At 48.9% G+C, this 26460-nt stretch overlaps 1 protein-coding gene and 1 long non-coding RNA gene across 4 annotated transcripts in view; one reads left to right on the plus strand and one right to left on the minus strand.

Annotated features, from left to right (window-relative positions):
• Vstm2b (V-set and transmembrane domain containing 2B) overlaps window positions 1–23248 on the minus strand; it is a 33298-nt gene extending 10050 nt beyond the window's left edge. The window contains exons 1-5 of one of the 3 annotated variants that reach the window (XM_006992507.4): window positions 22862–23248; window positions 21857–22468; window positions 21141–21325; window positions 20113–20142; window positions 18480–18957 (exon numbers count right to left, since the gene is read on the minus strand). In XM_006992507.4, coding sequence (XP_006992569.1) covers window positions 18480–18957; window positions 20113–20142; window positions 21141–21325; window positions 21857–21938 — 775 coding nt within the window. In that variant the 5' untranslated portion in view covers window positions 21939–22468; window positions 22862–23248. Of the gene's footprint in view, window positions 1–18479; window positions 18958–20112; window positions 20143–21135; window positions 21326–21856; window positions 22469–22861 lie in introns of all 3 variants that reach the window. The other 2 variants (XM_076577271.1, XM_015986152.3) reach the window with 2 other exon arrangements.
• The window catches only part of LOC107399423 (uncharacterized), a 182816-nt gene continuing 176388 nt past the window's right edge, over window positions 20033–26460 (plus strand). Inside the window, exons 1-2 of the long non-coding RNA XR_006071065.2 lie at window positions 20033–20137; window positions 21136–21902. This is a non-coding gene — a long non-coding RNA (uncharacterized LOC107399423). The remainder of the gene's footprint in view (window positions 20138–21135; window positions 21903–26460) is intronic.

Consider the following 26460-nt stretch of genomic DNA (forward strand, 5'->3'; position numbering starts at 1 on the left):
CAGCTGTCCTGACTTGAACCTGGCATCTTGGCTTCTGTCCACACAGTGGACTACAGCCATCACCTATACCTCTCCTAGGACCAAAGAACAGGAAGGCATTTTTTCCCCACTGGTCACAGCTGGGGAAAACACAACCTAGGCTGCTTCCCAAGTGGGAGTGGGGAGGAGTTTCCTCCTGAATATTAACATTCACAATAACTTATTTCCATTGTTTTTTGTTGGTTCAGGCTAATTATACAGAATAATGAGTTTCTTTTGTCATTTTCTGCATTTCTTGGGTTGGAACCCAGGAGCTTTTACAGGCAGGTGGTCTCCCACTGAGTCACACCCCAGCCTCTCTCTCACTGGAATCTATCACTGAGCCATGCTCTCTGTGTTCATATGACATTTTCACACACACACACACACACACACACACACACACACACACACACACACATATAACACACTTTCTTGGGTGGCCAACTTAGTTGTTGGGTCCTTGCTAGCCTATTTATTTCAAAATGGGACCATGTCCCAAAGGATCCTTTCGTGGAATCACTTAATTATAGTGGTGAGTGATCAGGCCCTTTCTCCACAGTCAGATGGCTGTGGGCAGTGGGCCACCAGAAGCCCAACTACAGAGGGCATGAGGGTGCTCAGCAGCTGACCATGCTGGGGCTGCCTCTCTGTGTGGGGGCCAGTCCCCATTCCCACATCCAGTTTGCTTTGGTTTAGTAATTTATGGGGCTATAGAGTGTTAATAGGCACCCGAAATATTCTCAGTGCCCAGAAATGTGCTCTGCGTTTTGTAACCAGTTCACAGTGACCTTAGGATGTGGAACCTGTTTTTCCCTTTCATGGGTAAGATCTAGAGTTAGTGGCATGTCTACTATTGCACAGCTGTGGGGAGGTGGTAGAGGGTTATGGGCAGGGGCTTCCTGGTATCTGTGAATTTTTCAGGTTTCCTAGCTGCTGGAATGTGGTGGTATTGTGTTCCCCAAAATATTGTGTACCTTAATAAATTTATCTGGGGTCAGAGAACAGACAGCCACTAGATACAAAGGCTAGAAAATGGTGGCACTCACACCTTTAATCCTAGCATTCCAGAGATAGAAATCCCTCTGGATCTCTGTGAGTTCAAGGCCACATTGGAAACAGCCAAGCATGGTGACACGCCTTTAATCCCAGAAAGCCAGCCTTTAATCCTAGGGAGTGGTAGTAGAAAGTAGAAAGATATATAAGGCGTGAGGACCAGAAACTAGAGGCATTTGGCTGGTTAAGCTTTCAGGCTATGGAGCAACACAGTTCAGCTGAGATACATTCTGGATGAGGACTCAGAGGCCTCCAGTCTGAGGAGACAAGACCAGCTGAGGATCCGGCAAGGTGAGATAGTTGTGGCTTGTACTCTCTCTCTGATCTACCAGCATGGACCTCAATAACTGGCCTCGGGTTTGATTTTATTAATAAGAACTTTTAAGATTCCTGCTACATCTGGAACCTCTTCTTAATCCTCTCCAGGAGACAGGTTTTCACCTGCCCCCTTCCTTTCAGTGGATCAAGTTCCAGGTGAAGCAGACTCCCATATGCAGGCTACTCGTATGCACTCATTTCTCCTGCCCCCATGCCTTCAGGAAGAGCATTTTCATTGTCAGGTCCCTGGAGTATACCAACCTTCCCCTGCTGAGCCCAGAGGTCCCCATAGATGACTCCAAGGTATCTCTGCCTCTGTTGGATATTGCCTCTGTACTGCCCCCTTCTCACCATATCAACTCTCATCTGGACACAGTCTCATCCTCCACGCCCCTCACCCACCTGTCTTCCTGCTCCCAGGAGTTCCCTTCTGGCATCAGGTTAGAGACACACACCCCACCTTGTCCCAAGGACTCTAGAGCAAATTCAGTTTCTCCCAGGCTGTGCGTGGGTAGCTGTGGGTGTGTTTTCTTTCTGACACCCTTTTCTTCTGCCAAAGGGTGAGTCAGAGAGGAGAAACTGTGACTCAGCTGTGTGCCTCCCTGTTTCTGCATAGTGCCTGTGCTGTGAGAGTCAGTGTTTGTGAGGTGAATAGTTGAACACTCTCCTATGCCCTAGCTGCCCCCTGTGCAGCAGTGTCCAGATGCTCCATACACAGCCTCCACCTGGGGCTAAGAACCTGTTCTGGATCCCTAGGGAGCCAGGCTTAGTAACGTGACCTTCTAACTGACTATGACGCAGATACATCTCTCATGCACTTCAGACTCATTTCAACTTTTTCTTTCACTCATTTCTTCCTGAATCTGTTCTGTCATGCAACATGCATTTTTACAAGCTATTCCAAGTCCCTTCCATAGAAGGCAGTGCATTGATGTGTACAATATTTTGTGGATTTCGTCTATTTCCAAATATATATGCATATATTATACAAAGTATATATATATATAATTTGTGCACATATTTTTACATGTTATTTGGACCATATCAACTGTATTTGAATATATTTAAATGGTAGAATTGCTTTCTCAAACTAATTACTATATGTAATCAAAACACCATAACCAGAAGTCTGACAAGGGATCAATGCATCTCAGTGGTAGAATATCTGTCCAGAATCCACCAGTGAGGGGCTGCAGGTGTAGTTCAGTGGTACAATGCTTGCCCAGAATGTGCAAGGCTCTTGATCCCCAGCACTACAATAAATTAACATGCAAATATAAATGCAGTTATTAGAAACAGAACCAAATGAAGCTGGCAGTGCACAGCAGTTTACAGGATTCCAAGAAACACGGTTTGGGAACACTTGCTATAGGTTATCTGAGTCTATTTCCCAATGTGAAATGTGGACTTGAGGATGGATTCTGGAGTGTTCATGTTCCCATTACACTGACTGGAGAGTGGAGCTGGGGTGATGGATAAGTGAGTCTGGCCCTCCCTCAAACCTCTCACCCAGCTCATTTCCATTCAAGTTGTCTGGTGGTTTTTTCTCCTGTTCTGTATTCATGGCCCTCGAGTCAATGTCCAAGGTTTCCCCAAATCAGGCACAGAATGAGTGGACTCTCAATTGTTGCCCTGTTAAACAACAGAGGTCTGGGCTCCAGCCTCCCTATGTTTCTTCTCAGAGCCAGGCCTGACAAGCACCTAGTATGTGATATTGCTCCCAAGGCAGAGAAGAAGGTTAGCCCTGTGACCAGAACTATCAGCTTTATCAGTCCTGTTTTCCCATTTACAACCTCCCTCTGTCTTCTGTTTCAGGGATACTTGCATATTGTTTCTCACTGAGAACTTTCCTTTAGAAACATAATTTAGCCAAAATGGTTAATACATTTTAATTGCCCAGGGATAGTGCTTGGAGAATTCTATAATATGTGCTCATTAAATAAGATTAGTGTCAATGAACTGCCCAGGTTGTGTCATGCATTAAAATACGACTCTAGAATAAAACACTTCATGAAATACAGCCTTGTGTATTTTCTTGTTACATTAATCTTTAAATCAAATACAATTAGTTATTCATTCACTCACCTGGAGACTATATGTTTTAATGTCTGAGAAGACAAACCTATAATGTCTTTTGATGACCATCAACAAGTCTGCAGCCAGGCTCTGTTCCCCAGATAACCCAGTGTCCAGTCACAGGAGGGTATACCTCAACTGTCTCAGAAGGCTCTCAGAAAGCTGGAGGTAATCTGTGGACTAGCTGTACCCCAGCTTTGCCCATCATATTGTCCTATCCTGTTGTTCAGAGGTAGACAAAGAACATGGGCTAGCATGGCATTCTAATTATGCTACTGCCTAGGACCTTTCTTTCTATGGCATCTTTCCTGATAGATGTTCCAGAAATTCCTCACCGAGGCTTGTTGGCAGCTGCAATCTACCCATCCTGTAAGGTTCACCTGGTTCCTAACTCACCCATCTTCCCACTCATGTTTTATCCACAGATCCAATTGTCCTTTTGTCTATCCCCTTCCATCCAGCTACACACCCATTCCCTCATCTCTTCCCACCTACCCAGCAACTACTTTTTCCATCCACTTCAACTCACTCATCCATCTATGTGTCCACCCATGTCCCCTTCCTCTAAGACCATTACCCATTGTTACAGCTTGGATTTGAAATTCTTCTGCCCCAAAGGCTCATATATTGAAGGTTAGGCCCTCAATTGGTGGATTCATTCATTGAGAGGTGACTGGATCATGAGGGTCTGATCAGTGTGTTGCTCCATTGATGGATTCGTAATTTGATGAGATTATTGGGAGGGAATGGACATCTTTGGAGGTGGGGTCTGGTTGGAGTTAGGCCACTGGAAGGTTGTTTGGGGCAACTATATATCGTGTAGGCCTCGGTGACATGAAGTGAGCAGCTGTGCTCCAACATATGCTCCCACCACAGTTCTCTGTCCCACTTTGAATCTACAAGTAACTTTTGAAACCATGAGCCCCAAACTTTTCATTATTTAAACTGTTCTGTGTTGGGTACTTTTGTTGTCATGAGGAAAAAATAAAGGCCTCCTTATACTCATTTACAAATCTCTCTTCCACATTTTACTACCTACTTATTTTTCTTTCCAGTCCTGATACACTTACCCATTCATTCAACCATGTATCCATCTATCCATTCACCTACGCACCCACCCATGTATCTTCTCACCATTCACCTCATCATCCCTTCCCACACATACCATCCTCCTATCCATCATTCCATCCACTCACACTTCCTCATGATCATCCTGTCTCATATCCACCCATTTACACACCTTTCTATCAGCTCACCTACCAGATACTTGCTTTTCTACCTACCCACTCCACCTCTCATGCAGGCATCCATCTACCTATTCATCTAACTAGCCCACACACTGTCCTCTCTTGGCACTGTCTTCCTTCAGCTACATTGCCCATCTCTGTCTCCACACTGTGGCTAGAGCCATCATCTCCAAAGGATTCTGCCTTGTTCCACCCTGTTTGTTCTTCAGAGGAAAGCAAAAGCCCCTGAAGTCTTACATGTTTGTCTTATTTAACCAATGAACTCTTTCTGACTTCTTGCTTTCTTTGCAGAGCCCGACTAAATCTTTGTCAGACCTTTGAATTTCCTGGCTATGTGCTATCACAGGGCATTTGTACGTGTTAACCCCGCTTCCTGGAAGTCACTACCCTCTCTCTTTACATTGTCAAAAACAGTTTCTTTTCTTGGTGAGAGGCAGAGATTCATCCCATGGAATTGGTGTTTCCCTTGTCCCTCGAGTTTGGTGTCCCTCAAGTTATGCTTCTTGTCTTATTTGCAGTGATAACCAGTGCATATCCTGGCATGGGATTCAGTTATACCATACAACACTCCCAGCACACACCTTCCACTATGAAGCTACAATCCCAAGCCATGAAATAGCCCTTCTTCACCAGCAGGGACACCCTATGTCCAGGAATGGCTATATGCCGGGGGGGGGGGGGGGGGGGGGGGGGGGGGGGGGGAGAGGGGGTTCAGTCCTCCACCTACACTCCCTACAGTGGCCTGGTGCAGATCTCCTAGCGCCATTTTAAGTTCTTTTACATCCAACTGACTACAAGCAAATATTGAGACAGTTGTTAGAGGCTCAGTGCTCCTGGAGGTGGGTTATGGGCACAACACACCTCTAAGATCTCCCTTTGTAACTAATGTCGTAAGTAACACAAACCTAGAGTGCTGACAAGTTTGGTAATTTTCAAACATGTAAGCTCCAAAATAGGAAAGAAAAGCAAAGGTTTTTGTTTTTGTTTGTTTGTTTTGATTGGAGAAGGGTAAAATACTGGAATGCTCTGGGTTGTGTCTTCCTGTTCCTTCTCAATCCTCATATAAGGTCCCAGAGATGTCTATACAAGGATTCCTTTATCTCTCAGAATCAATTTCTCCCTCTCTCCCTCTCCTTCCCATTCCTGAGTCTCACTGTGTAGCCTTCTCTAGCTTTGAATTCTATATCCTTCTGCCTCAGCCTCCCCAGAGCTGGGATTATATGCATATGTACCACTATGCCTTGTAAGAGTTTCTCAATTCAAAAATTACCAATCAAAGCCAAACATAGTGGTTCACATCAGCAACAAGGAGGATGAGGCAGGAGAATGAGTTCAAGGCCTGTCCATACTCACAATGAGACCTTGGCTTATACAGTATCACAAGCCTTAAACAAGAAACAGAACCCCATTGCTCTGTACACCCCTTGTCTTCCATGTGTTAAGGCAGAGGCCGACGAGGAAAAGGGCTGGCTAGACCACACAACGATGGTGACAAAGCCCCAGCTGTCTCCCTCTCTAATTGATCTACTAGGCCAGTGCTGTGCCCACTGAAAGCCTCACCCTCTTAGAGCTCTGAGTGCCATGATGTCAATGCACCAAGACGTTGGGGAAAGGGAAGAGGTACTTGTCCTTCCTGTTTATGTCCAGGCTGCATATTCCACACTTACAGTAGCTGCTGACTCCAGTCATAATGGTTGGTTTTCTTGGGTAAGCCTAGAGTGAGTTTTAGGTGGCTGAAGAAACACCCAGGCTGAAAGGAGGGGAGTGTGGAAGACACTGGAGTAGAATGGGACGTAATGAGAATGAGAAACAGCAGAATTGGGGGTCTGACACTGCCCCCCCCACTTGTCCTTCCACTCTTTCTCTTCCTTTGAGCTCTAGAGGGTGCAGGGGACTGTACCGGACTACCCTCTAACTCCAGTGTGCTACCACTTCTTCTGCTTTTGTGGTTCTCTTAAGCTTTCCAGGGCTTGGTCGGGTACCTTCTTGCTGAGTCTCCAAAGAAAGTCAATTACAGGCTTCAAACACAACAGGCACTCCTGTGTATTTGAACAGATAATGCCTGAGGAGTAGAGGAATTGAACTTCCTTCCTCGTGAAGCCCTTCCAGGCTCTATCCTCAGTTACTCCTCCTTGGGTGTCTTTAGAGGTCAGCAGGGCAAGAGCCACCATCCCCAGTCTGCAGATGACAGACTAGGTAGCTTGCAGCAGTCAGCTCACTGCACTTCCATGGCTCTCTTTGGAACTGAGATCTCTTATCTCTGCATCTATGGGGGCCTCTACCTTTAATTGTCCCCCTGAAGACCAAGCCCTCCTCCTCCAACATTCCTAGCTACCAAAGGTCCTCCTCTGGGTCTTCCTCTAACATGGCACCTGTAAGAGTGGATTTTAACTTTGGGTGCATGGGTTAGTTTCTGTGTAGGACTCTCAGACCTCACTGGCTATATTCAAATTGTGCTCACAGGGTACACAGCTATCACTACATGTAAAAGACATCTGGTGGACATTGGTTGAATATGAATGAGTGAGTGAACTAGCTCCAGACCTGTTGAGTACAGGACAGTGGACATACAGAAGCAATACCTTCTATTGCTTTGGCTAGGGAAGGTACTCAGCTAGGCTCACACTTCAGAACAGTGAAAGGAAGTGCTATGCTGTGGAGCCCAGAGACTGTATCAGGGAACTTCGAGAAGTTCAAGTTTCAAATGAGGCCTTTAGTTACTAAGTCTTGGACACCATTCTCCCAACTACCAGCTATTCTGACCCACTTTTACGGTTATCTGAACATTAGACCACAGCTTTCCCCTCAGGTGGGGTGTCTCTCCTTTGACCCTGCCCAGTGCCTGTCATGAGGCATGGAGCAGATCAGGAACCACATCTCCAGCCCTACTATTACATTAGTTCCCCTCCCTGGGCTTACTAAAGATCTTTCCTTTGGGCTAAGTGGCCATTTGTACAAAATCAATTGTAATAAGTTTCTATAAAGAATTGACATTACAGCTAGGTGATGGTGGCACACATTTTTAATCCCAGCACTCAGGAGGTAGAGGCTGGTGGATCTCTGTGAGTTCCAGGCCAGTCTGGTCTACAGAGTGAGATCCAGAACATCCAAGGCTATTACATGGTGAAACCCTGTCACAGGGAAAAAAAATGACATTACAGCTACGGGTGATAGACCAGGAGTCAGTTGAAGGAGATGCTCTCTATCCAGTGCTGTCCAACACCAGGAATTAGACTGTGCTGGGTGTCTCTGCAGTGGCTATCTGTGCCACTCAGAGGCAGGTTGATGCTGGCCTGAAAGAAAACGGGACAGGCCTTGTGGTTCCTCATGCAATCCATTCACACTCTGCTCCCAGCACATCCTGGCTGTAGCATCTTTATTCCGCTTTCTCACTTGTCCCTGGGTGCAATGTGACTCCTTATTGGCAATCTCTGGACACAGATACCACATTGAGAAAGATGGGCAGAGTCCTGTACTAAAAACAGGATGCAGGAATACAGAGCAGACCTGATCCTATAAAGGTGGCTGGGAACCTGCCCATCACCAACACATCCACCACAAGGCATGGTGCTTCCCAACACAAAAGTGGTTATGAGATGTTCTCCTAGATGATGTCATGTAGTGGGTAGCCATTCCAGCTTTGACCTGGAAGTCCCAAGCCCTATTGAGGCTTCGGTAACTGTCACACCTACAAGGCAGGGCTGAGAGAGGAACCTGAAGACCCGAGATCCAGATGCGCGGGCACTCTTGGTTCCTGGACCCAGGACACTGAAGGTAGACCGAGCAGAGTTCTCCAGAGAACACCACTGGACTACACTATACCTTTCCCAGACCCTGCAAACTATACCTTCATTTGTAAGTTACCCCACAGAATAAACCTCCCTTTTAACTACGTGGAGTGGCCTTAATAATTTCACCAATAATGTCAGGCCTCTCCTATCCAGTAATTCAGATCTTCCCTCAAGGCTCTGTGGCTACCTAACACCATGAAGGGCCTTCTTTCTTCTGCTTCCATTTGCCATGGAGAGGCAGTCATCTCCTGCTGTACAACACAGTTGTTCCTCCAAGCTTGACTTCCTTGCTCTGTGGCCTTACTACCTCTTACCATCACAATAGTACCCCACAAATGGAAGCCTGGGCAGCAAAGCACACACAGCTACAGCACAAGTAAGGCTTCCCTAAGGAACCACTTTGGCATAGCCAGCCCTGCAGGGAACCTACTAGAATTGGGGTTCAGTTTTCTAGAGCATGAGAAACTGTGACAAAGCTGTTCTTGCTCACTAGGAGCTCAACTCATAGAAAATATCCCTAGACAGGCAGAGAAGACTACGTGGTACCCACCCCATTTCCTATCCACCCTTCAAAAAATGGCAGAGAGAAGGTACACAACAGCAACTTGAGCCATTTGCAAATGCTCCATACTTTCTGTACTGAAGGTCCATCAGCTTCCCCAATCTTCCTTCCGCCACCATAAGCTCCATGAAGGTTAACTGGTGTATAGGAAGGAGAATGAACTCATGAAGTAAATCTCACATTGAGTGCCTTGCTTTTTGGATGATCTAGACACTAAAAGACATTCTCACAAACTTTAGATGACAAGAGCCAACGTCTCCTAGTGTTTCCTAGATGCTGAGCTCTATGCTCTGTAAACATCCTATGATGGCTGATCATCACTGTTGACTTGAGTGCATTTGGAAGTTCCTGTGAGACTGGTGAGTCTAACTTCTGGGTGTGCCAGTGAAAGCACTTCCAAAAAGGAGTAATTAGGGGAAAGAGGCCCACCATGATTATGGGTGGCACTATACCATGGGCTGAAGTTCTCATTGGGATAAACAGAGAACCAGCAGAGCTGAGTACAAGAATCTCCCTTTTTCTCTGCTTCTCTACCCACCATAAAGTGCTATATTAGTTACTTTCTATTGTTGTAATAAAACACCATAATCAAGGTAATTTATGAAAGAGTTTATTTGGACTTATGGTTCTAGAGGATTAGAGTCCATGATGGTGGAGTGGAGGCAGCAAGACAGCAGGAAATAGAAACTGAGAGCAGAAGCTGAGAGTCCACATCTTCTTGTGGGCCACAAGAATATATCATAGAGATTCACCTGTGTATTAAAGCTGAACTTTGACTGGCCAAGGGTCTGTCAAAAGGCAAAGCCATTTATTATGAATATTTGGTGTTACCCAGCCTTTCAGCTGTCTTCTGCTATGAAATCCTTGGGTTCCCAGAATCTACTAAGTTACTAACTGCCCTGCTGAGCTTAGGAGACAAACTGGAGAAGCCTAGTTTCCTGTGCTAATGAAGCTCAGACCAACCCCTCGCCTTGAGGAGACCTAGTGGTTCTCCAGAGCACTTTAACTGAGAATAAAAGAGGTTTTTACATATCAAGGTGAGAGATAAAACAACATTTCTGAGGAGGCTGGGAACCACATGCCCAGGGAAAGAAAGGATAGGTATTTTCTGTGGACAAAGACAGAACAGCATGGCGAGAGAAGAGAGGAAGACAGAGGTTCCTTAGAGGGTAAGCAGATCCTGGATAGAGTTTTCTGAGTGCCAGGAGTAGAGAGTAGCAGAGATGGAGAAAGAGGATACAGAGGATGAAGATGAGGCTGGAAGCATAGAAGTTAGTCATTAGCAGGGCTATGAGCTGGGGAGCTGGATGGAACTGCAGTTATGGAGACAGGATTTCATCCCAGAGAAAGAAAGTAGATGGATATAGAGCTTGGTATGTCTAGTTATTTCTGCCTTGAATGCTTGGTGGAGCTATAGCTGAATTGATGTAATTTTGTCTTAGAGGGAAAAAGTTAACAGACATAAGAACATAGTGTACGTAGATTTTTTTTTTCCCTGATACCCAACACCAGACATAGCAAAGCCCCCTTGGGCCCTGGGGAATTGATAACATCTCAATCCATAAGCAGGGAATAGAGAGTGAACTGAGAATGGAGCATGGCTTTGAACCTGTTCCTCCAGCATGGCCTACCCAAACAGCACTACCAACTGGGGATCGAGTATTCAAACATCTGAGCCTATGGGATTATTCTCATTCAAACCACCATATGAACCAATGCCTCTTAAATTGAGCCAAAAATAAATCCTTCCTTGTTTTGTCAGGTGTTTCATTCATTTAATTTTGAAAATTAACAGATGACCTCCTCTGATGCAGGCAGCCTGGGACCTTGTTCCCCACAGAGGAGAGTACATAGCAGTGATGAAGCCAAGATTCCAACTCACACGGGTGGACATATCAGGAGGAAATGTGGTGTTTATGAAAGGAACATTGAATACTGTGACTCTGGGTGGTTGGAGCTCCAAGGCCCAGAAATAGAATTTGTTGGCAAGTAAACCTGGTTTTGCCTGCCTGGTTTGATGTGAAATGTTCTCAACTTGGTTGTCAGCTGGTGACACTGTCCTAAGGTTGAGGAATGGAACCTTTGGGATGGGAGGCATGGCTGAAGGAAGTGGGTCAATGGAAGCAAGCCTTGGAGGCTTATAGCCCAGCTCTTCTTCAAACCTGAGCTCTCTCCTTCCTGTGTGTGAAGCCACTGGTCCCCAAAACAGAGCATCCAGCTGCCACATTTTTCCTGCCATGATTGACTGAACCCTCTGAAACCCTGGAAACAAATGATGCTTTTATCAGGCATCTTGTCACAGTGCTGAGAAAAGTCACCAACACAGCTTCCTTCTTATTTTGAACAGACATCTGGCACCAAAAGAAATCTACTAACAGGACAGTAACAGCAGCCCATTTTGGCCAGTCTAAAGTATCTAAGATGTTTTATCCTAGATGGTGATAATGACAGAACAGGAAATCTAATTGTTTCAAAGACATGCTCCATCTGAGCATGTTTTGGGGGCAGGCCTGTGCCTCAAGGGCTATTGCAGGAAGGACATAGGCAGGCTCCAGTCTTACACTTCAACAAGTTACTGAGGGCTTCCCATGGACAAGTGCTTCCCTCAATCTGCTCCATCACTCAGTGCTCCATATGAGTCAAACCCTAACCTTGGAGGCTCCCAAGGGAGTGATCCTCTTTGGTATTTACATGAGCCTCTTCCTTTAAACTACCAAAGCCACCAGACTAATTTCCCAGGAAGCACCACTCTGAAAAAGGTCTTCCCTACGGAATAGGTAGGAAGAGGGAGGAAGTACAGGACTGGCTCACTCTCAGCTTCCCTGCAGACTTCTCACTTCTCTAGATGACTTTGCAAGAGATACCCGGGAAGCATTGTCAAAGCACAGGGGAATAAAACAGATAATACGTTTTCCCCCTGTGCTGCAAAAATATCTTAAACCCTTGCTAGCATCCCCATAAAGTCCAAGGTTTAGGCCACAGGCAAGCCCTCATCACTGTCCACATGGAGCAGGACTAATCAATATCATATTACAGAAGCACTTGACCCCGTTTATCCCTGTGGATGCTTGGGGAATCCTTAACATTCAGAGCTTTAAAAATGTGCTCCTGGTGAATTTAATGAGTAGCTCCTTAGCGGTTTGGCTCCTCGTGACATTTAGAAACTCTGGCGCTTGGCTTTTCTCTTGGGGGCTGCCATTCCTGTGGACAAAAGGGTCTGGGCTCCAGCAACAAACTGGAGAAGGGGCTGTGTTCTTGGGGATGAAAGGAGGCAGCCAGAGTTAGGGGAAATTGCTGTGGATAGTAGGGGTGGCAGCAGCAGGCATATGTGCTCAGTAAAAGGTAAGTATAACTATGAATAATCATTACACTGCAGGAGCAGCTGGTATTTATCGGGGATCTCTAATACAAGAGAGAAAACTAGGCTGTGAGCTGATTGACCACTCATGAGTAGATGTAAAGAACAAAGCCATTCCATTCCATAGTCCATCATAGGGAGCTGGACAGGGAGCTATAGTAGAATCTAGAACTTCTCTGGGCCTCACCTAAGCTAAGAGAACATCATCCCTAGCTGATTTTTCAAGCCTGGAGATAGATAGTCTGCCTGCAGGAAGCCTCTCCTGATTGCATCAATAGTCCATCGCAGCCATTTCTAGTCCCCACTCATGGGAATCATGAGGCTGGTCTGGACAGAATCCCAGTGGTTGGCTGAGAGGGAGAGTGTCTCCTGTCACTGATAAGACACGACTTTGCCACTATTCAGGAAGATGCAGATGTCTCTTGCCAGCTGTGAGCCTCTAATAGTCCTTTCACAAAGTCCTTTCATTTTTTTTTTCTCCCTCAGGATGCTCAGTGAGTGCCTCCCTCATTTGACATCCTTTACCAGGCTTATTTCCTCCTCCCAAATATGAGGTCCTTAATGTCACATCAGAGCTCGAAGGAAGAGCAGACTATTTACAATTATGGTTTACAAGTCCTCCTGGGCCCAGAGTTCCTGGCCTTGATGTTGTAGCTGGGGATTCTGCAGCATTTTGATTCTCTGGCACTACCCTGATACCACTGTGCCAGCTTTGTCATCTACCCAGGGCACAGGTTAAGGTTGGGTGAGTGTTTTCACTTCAGTCACAAACCCATTTGGTCATGGTTTATGGTTGCCATGGCAACACCCAAGGATGTTCCCCCCTGGATGGCTCCCAGAAGAAACAGCCTCTGCAACATTGAATACCACAGTCACACCCATGGCCTTAGCTGTCCTATCCCCATTAACTGAAATACTGGGAGCATCTAGTTCTCTGCATCCAGACACACCCAGCAAGGCTTGTGGTGCTTCTCCCCCATTACTGGAGCTCTGAGGCTAGTTACAGGTCACTCACTACAATCAGGTCCCAAGGTCCCTAGAGAAAGGAACCTCTTTCCAACATGGGAGTCTTTCTGTTGTAAACTATATTCTTTTTTGAGGCTGGGCTGCCCTTCCTCCATTAGAAGTGTTTAGAAGATACTCTGTCTCCCCCAGCTTTCAATGGCAACCAGCAGGAAAGTGTTCTTGACAGTGGATCAGCATTCACAGGAGTAGCCAGATTGGCTCACACAGTAAGGAAGGGACACAGCCTTCTCTGCTCTTCTCTGCTTTGCTAATCCAATCCATGGTTATTTTAAGCATATATACTAAAATGTCTCTTGACAAATGAGACATGAAACAAATGAGTTTTTAAAACAAACTTTTAGTGCAAATGCATACATGGCCATGCTGGGTACAGGTGAGCAGAGAAAAGGTTTTCTTTCCTGGCTGAGGAGTAGGAAACGGACAATGTGGCAATGCTTTAAGCAAGTTGCCCTGTTACTCTTTCCTGGAAATGTTGAAATAGCTCATTTCACAAATTCGGGCATATAATATGTAACTATATGGAGAGGTGGTTGGGCCACCCTTGAAGTTGTTGATCTGAAAAGGCTAGGATGCACTACACCAAAGCTGAGGTGACACTTTCAGTCCCCTGGGTCCTCCCTTTGCCCTTCTTCACTGTGCTCTAAGCCCGGGGCTTACCTCTCTAGACAGCTTCTCTCGATGCCCTTGTCTTTGGCTTTCAAAAGGGTTTGGCTAATAAGAGGACAGATCAGAAACATGCAAGAAAGAAATCAGGTCCTTTTGGGGTCATGAAAAGCCAACTGGGTCCCTCCATTGAGACTTTGAGACCACAGAATTGATCTTAGAACATTGTTCCCCAGCTGCTCTGACTTCTGCCAATTTCATTTGCCCCTCACCCCTTCTGTATCACACAGACACTAACAGCTCCTGTTGCTGCCAGTTCTGGGGATTTGCAACCTTCCTCTGCTGGCTGGCCTAACCCTGCCTTCATCTTCATAAATACCCTGTGCCAATGCCCCTCACTGACTCTGCTTGACTGTGCCATCTGCTCTACCGGTATCCTGACTGAGAAGTACTATAAACATGTCTGTCTGTTAACCGAGAACAATGGGCCTCTCTGGCTTAGATCTGTGCGCTGGAAAGAAGCTAGGGAGGCAGACTCAGAACATGCTGTAGTCTCTTGCTGTTGGGGCCTCTGAGATATTCCTGAGCCTGCTGTCTCCCTGGGGACCCAGAGCTGGGGTATCCAGCCAGGAAGTCTTGCAGAAGGTTAGTAGCAACAATGAAAACATTCTAAAGGTTTCAACCTCACCCACTGGGAATGGTTCTCTCCTTTGAATCAAAGCTGTTAGGTGCATTTGCAGATTAGAGGCCATATGTCCCACTTCTCCAGACTCTGAGTGGGATACCTGGGTACCTACAACTAAGTGGCTTTCCCAAGGCCTTCCTGGAGAGGGCACAATGATAGGGGAAGTGCATAGGCTTGCTGAATTCATATGACCCCCTTTCATCCTCAGGAGGGAGCTGGAGAGAAATCAGGGCTTGATCTGAGGTATGCTTCTTCTTGGCCTGTGTAGAAGCTGGCAAAATTTACTGAGTAATGGAAATATCAAGAGCAAGACAGTGCAATAGTATTGCGCCAGCTTCCCTGCAGGGAGCTCAGTTGCTTGTGCTTTCAGAATGGCAGTGAAAACTACTGTCCCCCACAGGAAAGACAAACAAAAATCCCCACCTGGTTGCCACCCTGACCTCTGTGGCATAAATGTAGGACCCTGTGGCTGGCAGGCATCCAAGACCCCACCTGCGGTCAGATAGCTCTGACAACTCTGCTATCAGAGTTCTCCTGCAAAGACCTATGTCTTTTTGGATGTAGTACATCATCCCAGTCCAGGGATGAATTCTCTGTTGTGCAGGAGAAGACCTTTTGGAGCATCCTCACTTGCTCATCCAACTCCAGTAGCTAACATACAGACTGGCCATGCTTGGTTCTCAAGGCCAGTGTAGCTCTCAAGGGCCAGTCACTAGCAAAAGAATAGGAGTTTCAAACAGGAGTGAGCTCATGTCCTTGATCTCAGTACAGTTTCATGGGTATGGCCAAGTTCACTCTTATGAATCTCAAGTACATGAGATTTCCGGGTCAAAACCTCCAATCAACCCTGTTAGTGCCATTCATCTCTTAAGGCCTCTCTACAGCTTGGTCTCCAGCTGCCAGCTTATTCATTTTTTCCTCCTTTCCTCTCCATCCAGAGCAGCTTAGGCCACAGCAATGATGATGAGCATGTATGCACAGAAGTTCCCACACTGAGCTCCCTCTCTATGTACCTAGCCATGTTGGTCTGCCTCACTGTGGTCCAGAAGCAATGGAATATCTGAATTGGAAAGTCTGAAACAATGAGCCAAGTTGTTTCTTAAAGTGTTCCAATTTGTTACAATTGCAAAGTCAGACTAATATACTATTCACTTTACAGAGATGCTAAAGCACTTACCTAAAGTCATAGACAAAGGCTTAGATGCCATAAACATAACTCTTATCTGGGCTTTCATATTGTCTGTTTTGTCACTGCTCTTAGGACCAGTCCAGAGGTTTGTTCCACTCTACCACATATACTTATTTCCTACTTTCCAAGAGAAAAGGGCAGAAGGGTCTTTTAATCAGCAGCAATTAAGCCAATCATAGCAAGAGTCAATAAACACTTTCCTAACACACCCAGTTTTGCTATATAGAGACTGTCAGTTCTTTCAAAAGTGTGCCCTCTTCCATTGCAGAGAGATGAAGCTGGAAAACAGTTGTCTAGACAACTGGTACATTTCCTCCAAACCCTTGCATCTATGTGGGGTCACATGGTTGTCAGTGGATGAGGGCAGATATCCTCATCTGGTCCTTAGAAACCCAACCTGCCATTCCTGAATGACTTTCTCAGAGAAAATGAAGCACTACAGAATGGTTGGAGTGACACTTTCTTCAGTTTCTCACAAATATTGCACACATAGAGCTACTCTAAATACATATGAAATAAGTGAATTCACTGTGCACCATGCATACCTTATAGCTTTAGAGATCCATTCTCTGCTAGAACTGGGTCAAAAGGACATTTCTATCTCTATTCCCTTATATGTTTATATGCTACTATATGTTGCTTCCCAGGGAGACTTTTGGAGCTGCTTGCTGGAGCTAATACAGTCTGCCAGCCAAGATTTCTGAATGACTAAACAGAATATGTCATTCCCACCCCAGGACAAGATATGATGCAATAAGACCATAAATTTGGAGTGTGGAGCTACTGACATTTTGGGGGTTTGTCATAGCACCTAACATTATCTTAAATTAATACAGATGGTACAAAATCCCAAGTTAAAGAGAAGAACTGGGGGTTCTTTGGAGCTAATCCATCTTTTCACAGCTTGGAGGGGGGTCTTTTAGGTTCGTAGAGCTAAAAGTAACAAAACACCTCCTAATTCCCAGAGGATAAGGACAGAGTTAAGTTTTCCAGAGGAGAGACACACAGTAGATTCACACAAGGAAGATGAAACAGAGTAAGCTACTGTTACCGTGTGTGTGTGTGTGTGTGTGTGTGTGTGTGTGTGTGTGTGTGTGTGGTGTGTGTGTGTGTGTGTGTGTGTGTGTGTGGTGTGGTGTGTGTGTGGTGTGTGGTGTGTGGTGTGTGTGTGTGTGGTGTGTGTGTGTGTGTGTGGTGTGGTGTGTGTGTGTGTGTGTGTGTGTGTGTGTGGTGTGGTGTGGTGTGTGTGTGTGTGTGTGTGTGTGTGGTGTGGTGTGTGTGTGTGTGTGTGTGTGTGTGTCACAGAACAGACTCTGCTGGGGGAGATACAGTGCAGTCTCATAGGAAGACTATCATGAGGGACACACACACAAAGTAGTTTCCTTAGGAGGAGGGAGACACAGTACAGTCTCCCACAGGAAGAGTAACTAAGGGAGAAACAAGGCTGAATTGATGCTCAGAATGGACCAGCTGCTTCCAAATGTTCAAGGGCTTAAGGATCAGCAAGAGGGTAGAATAAAAGGTGATGTGAGGCCTATCCCCTCAGATTCAGTGAGGACAGTCTAGGAGCCTGCATACTTAGTTTGCAGCAGTAAATGAACTTTAAGAACAGCCAACCTGGGGGCAAGACAGTGCCCTAACCCATTAGTGCTCTATGACTCTCCTAGACTTACAGGTTGTAATACCAGTAGAGATTCCCTTCATGGGAAATAGGCAGTGCACAAGACAGAGAAGAGGGGTTCAGACAGGGGGTGAATTATTTAAAATCAGACACTAGGAGTGGACATTGAAGGTGGTCTCCCTCTGAGTTGGGTTGGAGAGGGGGGCTTCTTAGAAGAAGAGGTACTTGGCACAGTAGTTACAGCTTTTTCCGGCATCCTAAATCCTCACTACCTCTATTTAACATCCCTCAAGGGCCTATCTTCTATTCTGAGAATTCCTAACTTCAGCTCCTTGCCTCCCCAGATTTCAGCTCCCCAAGAAAGTGGGTATCAACCTCCGTGTGCTTTCATAACTGGTTGAGGGCCCCATCTTCATCTCTCTTCCCTCTGGAACCAAGAAGTGGAAGTCTGATACACATACAGAATTTACAGCTGGATGTAAGGCCACACCTAGAAGTCACTGAGCAAAGGCTACACAGCCAAACCATCTGAACCTTGTAGGACAGTTCAGTGCTACCAATCAGCAAAGACAGACAGTTCTCTGCTTCCACTGTTTTCTTCCTCTCTCAAAAGGAGCCAGTACTCCACCTGGGGAATATCCTTCAAAACTTGAGGGGCTGAGAGTACAGCTCTCAGTGCTGCCCAAAAGATGATGCCTTACAATCCTTACAGTCTCAGTGCCAGGCTGGGCAGCCCGCACAGTCATGAATATACTTGGTAGGGTGCTCCAACAGGCTAAGAATCAAGACTGGGAAAACACCCAGAGAATACAAGAAAGGCGCTCCTGGCTCACACAACTGCAGCTGCAATAAGACTAACTATATCCCGGTCGGTCCCCTCCCTCTCCTGTGCGCAGACGACTCCTCTGGGGCCCTGCCCTTGCCCTTACCGGAACCGTGCCTCTGGCGCAGAAGGACTGCCTGGCCCGATGGCGGTGACGCTGATGAAGCAGCAGCAGCAGCTGCAGCAGTGGTGGTGGCTGTGTGGGTCGCAGAGGCAGCAGCGGCAGCGGCAGCGGCCTCTGGAACTTCTGGTATAGCAGGAGGGCTCCCAGGAAGTGCGTTCTTGTCGCTGTGCCGGGGTTCAGAGGTGGTGCGGGCAGTGGCACCTGTGTTACTGGAGCTGACAGCACTGGGGGCTCCGTGTCGACGCGGGCCACTGCTCTGAATGTGGGACACAGCCTCAGCAGCCTGCATGTTGGGCGGTGCAAAGCGCGACAGCACGCGCAGCAATGCCTGGGCCTTGTGTTCCTGAGTGTCGTCGTCGCTGTAGTCCGACACACGACACTCGTAAACTCCTTCATCCTGGAGTCGTACAGCAGACAACCGAAGGCGGTGCGAGATGTCATTGCCCTGGACACGCACGGTCTGTAAGACAGCCCGGTTAGAGGCCTGACCAGTGAGTTCCACATCTGCTTTGGTGACTGGGACTCGTGGTCCCCCTATCACTGTGCCAATAGCAACCAATTGCCATAGCATCCCAATATTGCCTAATACCTCAATACATCTGAACTCATGGCACGCTGCTCTCGGTTCTGCCTAGACACCTTGTTGCTTGTGCAAGGTGTTGGGTCTCCAATTCCCAGCTATTTCAACTCACATTTACTCTTGCTTAAGGTTTCCCATAATTTCTCCTTCAAAACGTAACTTTCCACAACTTGCAAGAAATTTCAGGTTGGGACTCTATGTCGCTGACCATCTACATCCTTCCTGCACCTCAATGCTCAGACTAACTGCTCTGGGTCCTCCTACACTTACCCTAAATCATGCTCACTTTTACTTAGAATCCAGAGAGTCTGGGGTGTGTCCATCTTGCCTGTAGCATCCACAACTACACATCCCCTGTCCTGTAATTTACAGCTAGCCCCTGCCTTGCTTAAGACTGACCACTTGTTTGGATCCCTGACAAAGCCCTCTTGGAGTGGTGGAAATCTTAAGACTCTCACCAAACACAGACACAACTCCTCACCTCTGAACTGGGCCTGCAAAGAGGCTTTGGTTGTTTTCCATGTTCCAGCTTTACAAACCCTATACCCCCTCACCCAGTAAGAAACAGCCCCCAGGAGCCTACAACTATGCTCTCTGCTAAGGAGGAGATGGGTGAGCGGCAGGTGCTCCTGGAGATCCTGGTGAGTGTGTAGGGTGGGGCACAGGAGGCTGGAGCAGCACGCAGCCTGAGCTAGAAGCCACACCCGAGATCTTGGAAAAAATGACAGCAAAGGAAGTCAAGAGCAGGTACACGCCAGGGGCCTGAGCAAACGGTGCAGAGGAGGGAGAGTTTTGCTGGTGAAAATCCTACAAAGTTGAGGACTCGGATTTGGACCCTTGATTTACACAAAAGACAACCTAATTCATCTACTAGCGACAGATGGCGCCCAGATACACCAAGTAGCCCACAATGCTTCCCTGTGGTAGCAAAGCTCGCACTGCTTGGCGGCAGAGGCTTTCTAAAGGGGAGGGAGCTGCCCGGCGCAAAGCAGCCAGAAGGGGTCTCCCGCGGCCCACGCTGGGCTCCACACTTACGCTGATTTTAGTTGCATCCTTATTTGTTACCTAAAATGCAGAGGGGGAGGGAGAGAGAAAGGAGGGAGGGAGAGAAAGAAGGAGGGAAGGAAGGAGGAAAGGAGAGAGAGGGAGGGAGAGAGAGATTGATTAAGCTGGTGGCATTTGTACACGGGAGACTCTGCCCTGTCTTTGATAAGGGGACTTTCTGCAGGTGGGCTGGGAGCTGAGCCACCTGAATTGTGGCATGGTGGAGGGCACTGGATACATTAGCAGGTTTGGGGCTAACACCTTGTTTGGCTAAGCAGTGGCTGCCCTGACACACACCTGTCTGCTTGGGAGAGTAGTGGTACTGGATGGCCAAGAGAGTGCAAAGGAGGGAGTCTTATTTCCTACTAACTTCCTATAAATCCTCCACTTAACTTGCAAGTGTGAAAAACTGGATGGAGTGTCCAGCATCACTGAGGCCCTAACAGTCTGGTATGTGTGGATATGGGCCAGAGGAAGATGAGAACAGGAACTCTGAGTGGGGTCCTGGGAACACTGTAGGTAGGTGAATGTGTGAGTGCTTGTGTGGGTTTTGGGGCAGAGTGCAAGATTTTCCAGCTACTGAGGGTGGGGTAGCCCTCAGATACTTGTTCTCAAATACCGTATTCTCTACCATGTAAATGCAATCTAGAAGAGTTGAACCCCGTGGCCTTGAGCCCTAACACCTTGGGTTGGCAGAGGAGAGCCTGGTAGAACCAAGTGATCTTCTTTCTCCAACCAGCACCCATCAGAGTATAGTCCCAAAGCTAGCGAGCATGAGCAGCCAAACTGGATCAGGTGTGGGTTTTTAAGGGCTGGGCGTGAAGGGTGAAGGGAGTTCCCTGAGGTTGCAGAGAAGGAAATGGTGTAAAGAACCGACAGCCTCTGGGGACATCCGCCGATTTTGACGATGCTGTAGAGCTGCAGAGAATGGGAGGTGGCTGCGCGACAGGGCGGCGCCCTGTATGGGTAACCCTCACTTCCCCTGGAGGGAGCAGGGTACCATTTGGGCAGCAGGTTACCTTGCTCCGGGCGCCCGGCACGCTGAGCGCCAGCTCGTGTAACAGCTCCCGGGGAGGTTCCTTAAGGTACCACCACTGAATCTCCAGCGAGTATGAGGTGGCTCCGCTGGCCCGGAACGCGCAGGGCATTTCGATATCGTCTCCCTCCCGCACGGTTACATCTTGGGGGACTTCGGTGAATGTAGCTGGGGGCGGGAGAGAGAGGCGTGACCAGCTGAAAGGCGGGGGCTTGGGACAACCCGAGGCTGAGGCGGTCGAACTGCTCTCCGGCCTTGGGCTCCCCCAACTCCTGTCCCCAGCTACTGTGTGGCCCAGGGCGGGAAGCGCCAGTAAAGTTCAGGGAGCAGCTGCAAGGCGGAAGCAGAGATCCGCCACTTGCTGCAGGCTGCTTCCCTCCGAGTCGTGCAAGGTGCTGGGCAGATAGGGCCGCAGCACTGGAGCCTGGCTGGGGCGCACCAACTTTAGCTCGCTGCAGGCCTCCTTTGCTTGGCGGGGGGCCCCCGGAAAGACTCACTAAGAGGACTCAACAACCGCGGCGACCCTCATCTGCTCTCGTGCCCCTACCCACTCCCAGCCTGGGTTGCACACCGGGATCGCTGGAGACCGTGAAGCCTGCCGCTTCCTTTCCTCCTCGGCTGTAGCCAAGCTGGCAGACTTCGGTGGCCTCAGCAAAGGATCCCTTGAGCCCATCGCGGCCGCGAAGTTCCCGCGCTCACCGTCGGCGACGAAGAGCAGCAGGCCGTGCAGCAGCAGAGGCGGCAGGTATCCGAGGGCGCCGAGCCGGTTCCGCTGTTCCATCTCCCGCAGGGTTGCGGCGGCGGCGGGGGCCCGGCGCGGAGAGGCGGCGGCGGCAGCAGCGTGGGCTCGGCTCCGGCTTGAGTTCGGGCTAGGACTCCTCGGAGCCTGCCATGGCCCGGCACGGCGCCCCCTCCCCTGGCCGCCGCCGGCCTCCAATCAATCCGGCTTTCTTGAGGGCTAGCCGTGCGCGGGTCAGGCGGGGGGCGCTGCGCTGGGGGCACAGGAGACGAGGTCCTGCCAGGAGGCTCCCTTAGTCGGTACCTCCTTCGGTCCGGTGGGTCACAGGAAAATGGGGAGTCCGCAGTTCAGTTTATGCCCGGCGGGCCGGGCAGTAGCCGGGCAGCGCCAGGACCCATCCTTGGAGAACCGGGTGAGTGCCTGAGAGCTACCAGCTTCTGCTTCCCGGTCTCCTGGCTGGGCTCCCGGCTGCCACCTCCTCCGGCTCCCGCCGAGCTCTCCCGCCGCCGCCCCCGCCGGTTTCTTCCCGGCTCTCCGCAAGGCGAGTGGGCGCTCAACCGCGGCGCGCAGACCTGGCGTCCGACCCAGCGCAGCACGGGGAGAGCGGGTCCGGCGTGGCCGACCCGCAGCCAGAGAGAGGCGGGGAGAGGGGGAGGGGAGAAGGGAGGGGGCGGTCAGTGGATGGGCGGCGAGCAGCCTCCTCGGCGGCTTCACCCCCGCCCTCCCCTCCTAGTCCGTCCCGCCCCCACCCTATTGGCCCCCATCCCTCCGCGGGGTCACTAGAAGCGACTACGGTCTTTCTGGCAGCAGCGCAGCCCCACCCCGCCTCTGCTTTGCTTAGGGGGTCCTCCCACCCAAACTCCCGGATTCTTCCCAGTGTGTCCATCCTTGGAGACAGCTGCTCCACCCTGCTTTCCTTGTGTCCCCCGACCCTCTCAGCAGCCCCCAGGGCCTCAACTCCTTACCCAGGTTTGGGCCACGAGCCACACCACTCTTTGGCCCAGACCCGGGCCATGGCGGGTGGATGGGCGCCAGGGGACTGCGAGAAGGGCGGAGCGCTGTGTCCGGCCAGAAGCAAAGCCAGGTGACAGTGAAGACCAGGAGTCCGCAGTATGAGAGAGGGAAGTGAGCGCCCAGTGAGCAGGTGCCTGTGGCGCGGAGCGCACCAGAGAACCAGCAAGCGGCGGCCGTGAGTGACGGCAGAGGCGGTGCGGGTGGGGTGGAATGGGGAGCACCAGGCACGACTCAAGGCTCCGGAGGTTTCTGGGTGGGGGCGGTCTTCTTGCCCTGAGAGAGCTGGCCCCTGTGTCCTCGCAAGCTCTTCCCCGCCATTGCCCCCTCTGTACCCATTGCCAACCCCCCCTCCCGCCCCAGGCGGAAGGAGGCAGAGGTGGCGTACACAGTCGCATTCACAGCCCATCCCCCACTTTTGCATCTTCCGTGTCCCTGAACATTGCCTGGCCACCTCCTTAGCCGCCAAGAGAGTGCAGTCTCCCTTCCTAAGGGTGTGGGTGGATGAGAGATTCAGTCCAGGCACAATGGCTTAGGGGGAGTCCTGGAGCTCTCCTTGGGCCTCTCTTTTCCTTGGGATTCGGGATTCCCCAGCCAGTGGTCTGGTCTCTCAGCTTTACCTGAAGTTACCGTGGCACATCCCAGTGAACTTCCCCTGCAGGCTGGGGCCATTCTTCTAGTGTCTCTGCCAGTGGGCTAACCGCTAATGAAAAGGGAAACCTAAAAGGGAAACAGTTTTCCAGTGGCCATCCTAGTCTAAGACAAGAGGGACACAATCTCAGAGAAGAGGCTGCTAGCTAGCACTTTCTAAACTTTGCCCTCACCAATGAAGACCATGTGCACTGCATCCCTCTGCTCCTCCTCTTCCTAATGTGACTAGTGGGTCATTCCCACGCTCTGGTCACTCAATGATGCTCTTGTAAACAGAAGACCTTGCAGACCTTTCCTCCAGGGTTCCCATTGCCTCCTCCCTCTACATATCATCACCATTGGCCTGCCTCCCTCTGGACATTCTATCAGTCCTTAGAAACCAGGATAGGTCTGTGAATGCAAGAACTTACAGGCTCCTTGCTGTCCTCAACTTTTGAAGGGAGGGGGCAGACTTGTATCATGCTACACGGATGCAGAACCATAGCAGAATTCTAAGGGAGCAGTTGGGGAATTGACTACAAGTAGGTATCTGATGGCATGAGCTAGCTCACTATGCATTGTCCTGTCAGGAGAGGTAGTGAGCTTCTTTCCCAGTACCAGGGCCAATGGAGGACTAATGGTCAATGACCAGGCTTGCTGGAGGAAATGCCTGCAGCTAGAAGAAGTGACCTTGATCACTGTGAAGGTTTGTGGATTCTTTCTACCCATCCTCCCTAGTAATTTTGCCTCTGACATAAGTTGGTGCTACTATAATAGTAATAGCTGCTTACCATAGTGTGCTTGTCACACAACAGACACTGGCTGCACTTTCTATCCATCAGTTCTTAGGATGACCACTGAGAGTTGTTCTCAAACATTCTTCCTCTACTCAGAAATCTTCAGTGCCTCCCACTCCACTCAGTCCAAATACCAGTGGTCTCCCAAGATCAAATGATTGCCTTCTCAATCTCTACCTTCCCTTCCCTCTGCCTTCTCCTCCTTTTTGTCCTTCCCCTGGCTCACACTCCTTTCTGGTCAATGTCCTTTCTCCGGCAATGCAACACACTAGGCCCACCCCAGGGCCTTTGCATCAGCTGGCCTAGGTCCAGCTAGGATGTTCCTCTCCCAAATACTCATGCTCTGACTTTTGTCAGGAAATCATTTTCTTAGCTAGGTCCAGCCACCTCTAACTCATGTTTAACTCTGAAGTCTGGTGCTCCTCTTCCCCAGCACTCCTTCTTTGTCCTTTTGTTCTTTTCTTTTAACATAACCACCTTTCATCATAGGATTTACTTATTGTCTTTCCAGCTTTAAAGCTTTAAAGCTTTTGCCTGCCCTGGTCATTGGGGCATCTCTGGCTTTTAGCACAGGGGTCAAGCACAGAGTCTGAGTTAGACGATGTGGTTTCAGCCCGTGTTATGGATGAGGTAGCTGAGGCTCAGAAACTTCCCTAAGGTCGCACAGCTAGTAGGTAAGGCTTCAGCACAGGTCTGTCGTATTTTAGGTTCTTTATTTAAATAACAAAAAACCCTAAAAACTTACACACCCCTCTTCCAAGTCAAGAAAACCTAGAGCTTCTGAGAAGGAGCAGAGCCACCTGTTTAACTCTGTGTTGACAGGAGCTTCTTGCCTGCAAATGTAGATTGGCGTGGAGAGCTGTACTAGGCCAGTAATGAACTAGAACACCTTTGGGAGCATTAGGGAGTGCTCTTGGCCCCCTTTGCTGGGGTTTCCTGGTGGTAGGCAGAGACTCTAGGACTCCTACGTTGTTCTGGCCTGGATACTACCCCTGAAAAGAGAGCCAGATTCTTCCTCACCTGTCCTGGTGGGCCAGAGAGCTAAAGCAAGCAACTGTGTATGTATGTATGTATCCTCTCTAAGGAGTTACTTCTCTCTGGAGACACAGTCATTCAGCCCTACCCACTGCAAATATCCTTCCAGCACCTGTAGCTGGCATGCATCCTGTTTGTATGAGGGAATCTACGATGGGTATGTGAGAGCATTCCTTGAGTGTTTGGTATCCTTCCATGATCGCTCATCAGTGGGGTGAAGAATTGTAGGGTTTCCCTCTCTCTGGGTAGTCATAGATCTGAAGTGCCTGTGGGGCCACAGTGTCCAGAGGCCTCCCATAATGTGCCTGGTGGCCTTTGAACTGGCTATGCCCCTGGGCTTGTTTCTGCTTAGCCCTGGCCGGTGTGCCTTGGGTGCCCTTTCACACATGCCCTGATTATCTCTGCTGTAGCTAGACTGTGAGTTAGGCAAGAAGCCCTTGCCAGAGCTGTTCTGGGGATGGTGATCTCTGAAAACATCTTTAACACAGCATTAGCAAATTCTCCTCCTGGCGTCACTTGCAAAGTTTGTTTATTTTCATGTTCCATCTTGGAGTTGAGGTTTCGATATTCTTGTCTCGGCTGACCTTTCCTGTCCTTTCCCTGCCACGTGCAGCAACATTGATTTTGGGTAATGTGTTTTGATTTTAAGATGCAGCCTATCCATAAACTTTTCTATCAATAACCCCAGCACTCTGGGTACCAGACAGCTTAAAGCAAAACATCAGATTTATGGGGACTTTTATTTTTGGGAAATGTAGTCATTCATTTGCCATCAGTGTCAGGGCATAAAGGCTTCGAGTCTAGCCTCAGGGGGACCCCACTACAAGGACACACATCAGGTCAGGATCCACAGAGATTGCTAGAGAGGGGAAAGGTGGGGGGATTATTTCTGAGCCAGGAGGAGGGCAAGTGGAAAAGCTTTCATTTTGTGTTCCTTTTGCCCTCCTCTGTCCAGCCTCATTGACCAACTTGGAATGTCAGATTCCAGGAGAAGGACACCCCCTGAATTGCCACAAGAGTGGCTCTTTTATGCTCATCAGACCTTGGGTTGTCACAAAGGCTGCCTGCCCTGTCCTTGTACCTTCTGCAAA

The sequence above is a fragment of the Peromyscus maniculatus genome, chromosome 1 (assembly GCF_049852395.1).
Source record: "Peromyscus maniculatus bairdii isolate BWxNUB_F1_BW_parent chromosome 1, HU_Pman_BW_mat_3.1, whole genome shotgun sequence".
Lineage (NCBI taxonomy): Eukaryota > Metazoa > Chordata > Mammalia > Rodentia > Cricetidae > Peromyscus > Peromyscus maniculatus.